Source organism: Triticum aestivum, chromosome 1D (genome assembly GCF_018294505.1).
Source record: "Triticum aestivum cultivar Chinese Spring chromosome 1D, IWGSC CS RefSeq v2.1, whole genome shotgun sequence".
NCBI classification, from domain to species: domain Eukaryota; kingdom Viridiplantae; phylum Streptophyta; class Magnoliopsida; order Poales; family Poaceae; genus Triticum; species Triticum aestivum.
In genome coordinates this window covers 321,742,427-321,750,640 of record NC_057796.1, presented here as the reverse complement: position 1 = coordinate 321,750,640, position 8,214 = coordinate 321,742,427, and the positions used below count along the sequence as shown (strand labels likewise).

General features: G+C 46.6%; 1 protein-coding gene across 1 annotated transcript; it reads right to left on the bottom strand.

The window, feature by feature from the left end:
* Window positions 1-6,661: 6,661 nt before the first annotated feature.
* Window positions 6,662-7,757, bottom strand: LOC123169328 (ethylene-responsive transcription factor RAP2-3). Its single transcript, XM_044587173.1, has 2 exons — window positions 7,531-7,757; window positions 6,662-7,347 (listed from the first exon to the last, which is right to left on the bottom strand). Exons 1-2 carry the CDS (start codon window positions 7,628-7,630, stop codon window positions 6,893-6,895), a joined length of 555 nt encoding a protein of 184 aa, XP_044443108.1. The 5' UTR covers window positions 7,631-7,757; the 3' UTR covers window positions 6,662-6,892.
* Window positions 7,758-8,214: the final 457 nt, after the last annotated feature.

The window sequence follows — 8,214 nt, the reverse complement described above, 5'->3', positions numbered from 1 at the left end:
TTCTGCATCTACTACTATTAGTCCACTTCGAGATCGCTTCTATGCTTGCCTCTCTAGGTATTAAGTTCACGACAAACAAAGTAATGCTTTAAGCATGATGACATAATATAGACAAAATAAGACCAATCAATATGATCAAACCCCATCGTTTTACCCTTAGTAGTTACAATGCAAACACGTGCCTCGCTACCCTTTCTATCACGAGGTGAGGACACCGCAAGACTGAACCTACTACTGTGCACCACTTTACTGAAGATAAATAAATCTAGTTAGCCAAACTAAACGGATAGATCAAGCATTACATAACTATAACAATCACACATAATGAAGCTCAGAAAAGACTCAGTTACTTTCAATGAATAATGATCATAAACCCCTAATTCATTGGATCCTAACAAATGCACCACAAAAAGATTACATTGAATGGATCTTCGAAGAGAACATTGTATTGAAGATCAAAGAGGGAAAGAGGGAGAGAGCCATCTAGCTACTGCTATGGACCCATAGTTCCTATGAGGAACTACTCATACATCATCGGAGAGGCAGCAAGGTTTATGAAAAGGCCCTCCATGTTCGGTCCCCCTCTGGCAGAGTATCAGAAAAGGATCCAGATGGGAACGCGGAAGAACACAGACTTGCAGTGGCAGAATAATTGTTTCGGGTCTCGCTTTGTGGGGTTTGGAATATTTGAGAATTTATAGCGCTGGAATTAGGCCAGACAGAGTCATGAGGGTCCCACAAGGGTGCACGATGCGCCTACCCCCTGGACCCCCTCGAAGCTTCTAGGGTCTTCTTTGGTCCGGAAAAAATCGTCAAAAAAATTTGTCGTGTTTGGACTTCGTTTGGTATGGATTTTCTGTAAAACCAAAAACACGCGGAAAACAGAAAATGACACTTGACACCTGGTTAATAAGTTAGTTCCAAAAATGATATAAAATAATGTATAAAGATATAAGAATGATAATATAATTGTATAAAACAATAAAAAGTCATAGATACATCGGAGACGTATTGGGCCCATGTGGTCTTCTCGTCCTCCCCAGAAGCTTCTAGAGTCTCTTATGTTCGAGAAGAAATCATCGTAAGTTTCATCGTGTTTGGACTTTGGTAGGTATGGTTTTTCTGGGAAACAAAAAACATGCAGAGAACAAGAACTGGCACTGGGTACTAAATTAATAAGTTAGTTAAAAATAATATAAAATGGCATATAAAACATACAAAAGTGATAATATAATACTATGAAAAAAAATTATACACACGTTGAAGATGTATTAGCATCCCCAAGCTTAATTCATACTCGTATTTGAGTAGTTAAATGATAATAAAAATATTTTTGATATTGAATGCTACCCAACATGTACTTGATCAAGTAATGTATTTGCGGTAGAATATTGAGAAACAAGTGATTCAAGGTAATAGTCTATCAATTTGACATTAAAATGATAATACACATGCATATTAGCAAACAATCATTGCCTTTCAAAATATAGATCCTAAAGAACGTTATCCCCACTCACTTAACCATGTAAGCATGCCATACTCAACCTTCCTGGCAAAAAGATATTTATCATAAACACCCTGGTGCCAAACCAAGGAATTAAAACATTTTTTTCTCGCTTCATCTTTTTCAATTTCCACGCAATACGTGAGTGTGAGCCACAGACTTAGCACTTTGGATGGCAAAGAAAATGATGATAGGGGTTTATAAGGGAAGACAAAAAGGTATAAGAAAGTCTCACCTCAATGAGGCTTGATCGTTAGGCAATGGAGAGGTCTTACAATCGATGTCAATGCGAGGAGTAGGGATTGCCATGCAACAGATGCACTAGAGCTATAAATATATGGAAGTTCTCTATATGAAATTAAGTAAGTGTGCATCCGACTTACTTGCTCATGAAGACCTCGAGCATTTGTGGAAGCTCGTCGTGGGAATATGCAACTCAAGTTCTAACAATGTAAAAGTCTCACTAGTATATGAAAATGAAAATCATAGAGACTCTCCATATGAAATACATGGTGCTACTTTGAAGCACAAGTGTGGTAAGAGTATAGTAGTGTGCCCCTCTCTCTTTTCTCTCATTTTTTGAATGGCCTCACAAACCTCATCCCCACTTTTTCGAGGAATCATAAGTTTCCTCCAATTCATTTCCTCATAGGTATGGGCACACTCTAATAATGATGATCATCACACTTTTATTTTACTTACAATTCATAAACATATGAAACAATATGATAGCTACAAATGAATGCCTCTAGCAGTGTATCAGGATGTGCAATGATTATTATAATGATGAACATTGGCTGTGCGGATCGTGTCGGGCGTGGCCATGTATAAATAGCGGGCACCAGTCAGGCCAAACGGCGAGATGTTTCAATGCGGGTGCCAGAGTGGGTTTCTTTGTCGCCGCGCCTATTTAATGTTGATAGACGAGCGGGCATCGGGTGTGAATGCGATAGGTAGCTGTCCAGTCACGTCTCTCCGGAACTGAACTTGCGCGGAGGCCAAGACACGGCGCGCCCGACGCTCTCGGTTCAATGCCGGCTTTAGTGACAGGCCGCCTCCGCTCTGGGCCGGCATGAATGTGGCGCAGGGAGCGGAAATGCGTTCGCGCCGGAGATGTTTTTGGGTGGGACCGGGGTGTCCGACGTGCACATGGTGGCGGTCTGAATGCCCGCAAAGGTCCCTCTGATTTGCGTCCGGTTCATGGGGTTTTGGACAACCGGATGCGTATGCGAACCGATGTGGTACCATGTTAGATGACAATATGAGTCCGGACACCTACGTTCAGATGTTTGTGGGTGTTTCGAGGGTCCTCGTTGGAGATGCTCTAAGAGAGTAAGACCAAAATAAATCACAATGTTTCCGATTTTTTATTAGATTATACTAGTACTATATACATGCATTTTTACTTATCTTTCTAGTCTACATATTAGGTTTGGCTTAAATCAAACTTTTTAAATTTTGACCAAATTCATATTAAAATTACCAAATAAATATAGTATGGCAATATATTGCATGATGGATCTAGTGATATTAGTTTAGTATTGTGAATATTGATAGGTTTCTTCTATAGATTTAATCAAACTTTGTATTTCTTTTTACATAAGACAAACCTAACATGCGAAATAAAAAGAAACGAACGAAGTACTCTGCCCTAGCTAGCAGGGATGACCGTGGCAACACTTGATATATAAAACGAATGAGCGTACGGACCGAGGTCGTTTTCCATCTCGTGCCGAACCCAGCGCAACCAGATGTAGGGGCTGTTTGGTTTGTGACTATGATTGCCACATGTTGCCACACCTAAGATTAGGCAACTTTGACCAACTTAAAAGGGTGTTTGGTTCAAGCCTTACCTTAGGCAATATATTTTTTGCCACACTAGGGCCTCACATGACATACACTCAAAAAATGTGGCAAGATTCCTTTAGGCTTGCCAACTTGTGGCTCTCATTTTGTAAATGTAACCTTAGGCAAATGTGGCAAGAAATGTATGGCAAAATATGGCATTCCTAGCCCCGTAGTTCGTAAACCGGTGTGCCGCGCCGGTGGTTTCGGTGGATGCGGAGACGTCTCGCCGGGACGCAGGACGAACCACGACTGGCTCGCCGAAAAGAGCGATAAAAAGTTGTCAAAAGAGTGCAAGTGATTAGGCGGGTGTCCCTTGTGCAGGCGACCGGTGCCTAGCTATATACGTATAGGGTTTGGTAGGATCACAGAGACCGGCAAAGTGGTTACTCAGAGGCATTTAATCATGGCACGATTCTGGAGACGTCAGTTTTGAGGGAAAATAAAGATAGGACAAAATGGACTAGAAAAACACACATGAATTTGGTACATTTTTTTGAACGTCAGTACAGACACAAGCGCTCATATACACGCGCATACACTCATTCCTATGAACGCACACACGCACACCTTACCCCTATGAGCACCTCTGAAAGACTGAGCCGACATATCATCTTGAGGTTTACGAAGTCACCGTAGACGCCTCGTCGTCGACGGGAACGTCTCCTCCCACTGAATACGCATCGCCGGAAATTCTGAAATAAATCCAGAAATAAATGTGAGCACCAGGATTTGAACCCTGGTGGGCTGGGAATACCACAGTCCATCTAACCATCCAACCACAGGTTGGTTCTCCACATGAATTTGGTACACTTTGATTTGATGTTTGATTCAAACAATTATAAATCATAATGGGACAGCCGGGATGTACATACATTGTTTCGAAAAAAAGAATGAACATACATTCCTAGCGAAGCAAACATAGGGCTACCCCTTTTAATTTTTGTGAGGGTGTGTTATGAAGCAGACCCGTTGTTTTATGGGTCTATGGTTACTCGCAAAAAAAAGGTCTATGGTCTACGCACAAAAGAAGGATTTTTTAATAAAAAAAATAAGATTCATGGCACTAGCATTGGGACATATTTTTACCGCTCCCATGGGATTTGAACCCTAGGCGCGGGATATTGAGAATGTATCCTGTGCACCGATCCAATCTATGCACCCAATGCACCGGTAGATTCAGGACCCTTAGATGAAAAGGTAATGGACCAGATTTTACAAAAGTAGTACTATACATTTTTTGCAGAGACAACCTTGCAGTGTGTACAAATTAACACGCACTCCATAGAACACACTCCGATCAAAATAAATCTGTGTGTTTACTTTTTTGCTTCAAACTAAAAGGGGTCATATATTTTGAACTAAATGTCTGATTTCAGAACCATTTTGACTACCTTCTTTACTTGATGAGATCTTTGAATCAAAATCAATATTTTGTTGCTTTGAAATTTAACTCGAAACTTGACTAAAACATTTACACGTTTTATAATTTTTCGGTAAGGAATATCTGCATCTTTCTCAAATGTGTGTCCTATGTTCACATTTTTCCAGTACATCAAATTCCAACAAATTCCAAGTCAAGCTTCAAAGAAGCAAAGAATAATAATTTTCCGAAACATATTCAACATTGATCTTATTTCAAAGATCTCGCCGAGACAAAAATTACAGTTCAAACGGATCTTCAATCGAACATCCGGTTCAAAATGTATGAACCATTTTGTGTCCGGACAGAAAAATATACGTACAATTTTTTTTATGGGGGTGTGTGCTGTGGAGTGCGGATTAGTTTGTACAAACTGCGAGGTTGTATATGCAAAAATGGTATAGTCCAACTTTTGACCAAAATTTAATCCATTACTTTTTCATCTAAGGGTCATGAATCTGCTGGTGCACTGGGTGCACAAATGGGATCGGTGCACAGGATACATTCTCGCGGGATACTACACCATCGTGTACCCTTGTCACTAGGCTAGCCTAGTTTTCAAGAGTGAATAGCATAAAACTACCACTTTTTGTGTTAGGGTTCCAAAAAACTATCACAAATTTGTTTGTGACTGATAACTACCAGAATCGGCGTCTGCTGTTTCAAAAAATCCAAATCGCCGAGGATTTAACAATTGATCACGATTATGACAGTCGGGGCCCGCATGTAAGAGAACTGATTGTTTGACCGTTTGTTGACCGTTAACTAACATGTGGGGCCCACATGTCAGTGTCTCTTCCTCATAAAAAAGCAAGCAGGTCCCTGCAAACATTTAAGAAACTCGACCGAGTCCCTGTAAACTTAAAAAAAGCAATCGGGTCCCTCTAAACTTTTTAAAAAAGCAATCGAGTTCATCTGGCCGGTGGCGCCGTGGCCGTGCGCCCGCCGCCAAGCTCGCCGGCCAGCAGCCGCTGTGACGAGCCCGCCGGCCAGCAGCCATGGCGCCACCGCGGAGCTCACTTCCGTCGCTTGTCGACGTCCAGTGCGTGCGGGCTGCGGGTGGACGACTCCCCCGCCCCGCGGGCCGCCGCCATGGAGGACCCCATCCAGGGAGGCCGCCGGAGTTAGCCGCCCGTGCCACTTGCAGCAGCGAACCACCTCCGCCTGGACCCTGCACGAGCGGTGGCTACTGGGGTTAGCCGGCAAAGCGGGGAAGCGCCTCTGGCTGGTGGCGCCATGGATCCAGGCCGTGGAGGGCGGCGCCTCGGGCGCCATGGTTGCAGGCCGAGGCGGGCGGCGCATCGAGCTAGGCCAACCCCGGCGAGGTGGATGGAGGGGCGGCCGGCGCTGCTGGAAGGAGAGGCGGCTGGGATTTCGTCGCCCTGCTGGACGCCGCCGTCTGCGAGAACGTCGTCGTGCGCGTGGGCCAGTAGTGTGCCCGGCGGCCATGGTCGGACCACTGTCTCCGGTGTACTGGGCGTCTGAGAAAAGGAGAAGAAGAGAGGAAGAGAGGGGGAGTGAAGAAAATGAGAGAGACACTGACATGTGGGTCCCAGATGTCAGTTAACGGTCAAACAAACGGTTCATTTAGCCGCTGGCCCACCTGTCATAAACCAGATTAATTTCTTAGCAACGGGCAACCGGATTAATTTCTTAGCAACGGGCATTTTGGGTTTTTTGAAACAGCAGACGCCGATTCTGGTAGTTATCAGTCACAAACAAATTTATGGTAGTTTTTTGGAACCCTAACACGAAAAGTGGTAGTTGTGTGCTATTCACTCAGTTTTCAAAGAAGGAAAATTTAGACAATCTGTTCTAATGCATTCTATGGATTGCCATATGCGCGTAAAACAAAGTGAACACGGACATGAACTGTTTCGTCCTACAAATGAGAGTGTGAAAAGTTTTATTTTATGTCAGGAAAGTTGCTGCAAGTTCTCCACATTTCTTCTGATCGTCATGCTCGAATTACATAGCATTCCACTACAAAGGACCTGGATATGCCTGGCGAAAGCCCAGGAAAGCAGAACGATACTCTAGCTAATCAAAAGACTTCGACCAATCTGCTTATTTATCGGCAAATGTACCCCATGGACGCCGCACGTGGCGACGGCACACGCCTACTCCAAGATGAGATCGACGGCCTCCCAGGGCTCCACGTCGCCGTCCTCCAGCCCCAGGAACGCCTCCAGCCCGGACATGCGCTCCCGCAGGCTCTCTGTGCCGCCGCCTCCGGTGGCCGTGGCCGGAAGTGGAGACCAAGACGCGGAGCTCTCCTCTGCCGCGACCATCCGACGCTTCTTGTGCGCCCCCGCCCCCTCCACGGCTGCGGCCGCCTGCGGCGCGCCCACGGCGGGCGGGAAGTTGAGCTTGGCCTTCGGCCCGCGGATATCGCGCGCCGCGACGTCGTAGGCGCGGGCGGCCTCCTCCGCGGTAGCGTAGGTGCCCAGCCAGACGCGCGCGCCCTTCCTGGGGTCCCGGATCTCCGCAGCCCAGCGGCCCCATGGCCGGCGCCTGATCCCACGGTACGCCGTCTTCCGCCCCGGCGCCGGCGGTTTCTCCGTCACCTCCTCACCTTACGAAGAGAACAGTACAGAACAGATTAGCATGCAAGCTCAGTGTGAATCATAGATATGAAAGACGCTAGCTACATTACAAAAGAATCTGTCCATCATCACTCTACTGTGACCGTATAATTTGATGATAGAATCACACTAGAAAAAAACACTAGACAAGTTGCAGGCCCGTTAGTATCTACCGGTGACGGTGAGGCTGGAGCCGGGGACGTCGGTGGAGGAGCCATCCGGGCGGCGGGCCCCGGCCGGGACGAAGTCGGCGATAACAGCCCCGCCGCACATTTCCTAGCTAACCACGTTCTCCTCTTACTCAGTCTTTGGCAGCTACCTCGGCACAGAGGAATTAAGCAGATGACAGACGTTCTCTTCTTCCTTCGGCTGTATGTGGCTGGGCCTCAACTGCAACCCCGCTCCCTTGCTCTATATATAGCAAGCAGAGTCCAAGAAACCGATGGAGCACAGTGGCAGAGGTACAGCAGCGTGACTAGCCGACGACTGTATGCAGCCAGGGTGGCACGTGATGCCGCGACGCTTTAATCGATGACGCCATGGAAAGCGGTCGAGAGAGGGGACGGAGAGGCCGGTGGGTGCGTGCGCCGGGGACGCACCGGCGATGGATCGAGGTTTAGGCCAGTGGGCTTGCTCAAGTGTCGCAGCGGGTGGCAAGACGTGGCGGCCAGGGAGGGAAGCCTGGCGGGTCGAACGTCGCATGCCGCGGCGTACGCGCAGTGTCTCGCTGAGTCACTGTGGACTGCCGACCGGTGGCTGTGTGTGCCTGTGTCACATGCGTTGAACAGGGTCAGCGCGCGATTCTGAAAAAGGCTGGGTGAAAAGTCGCGTCGCGCCACCAGGATTCCGCCTCCCCG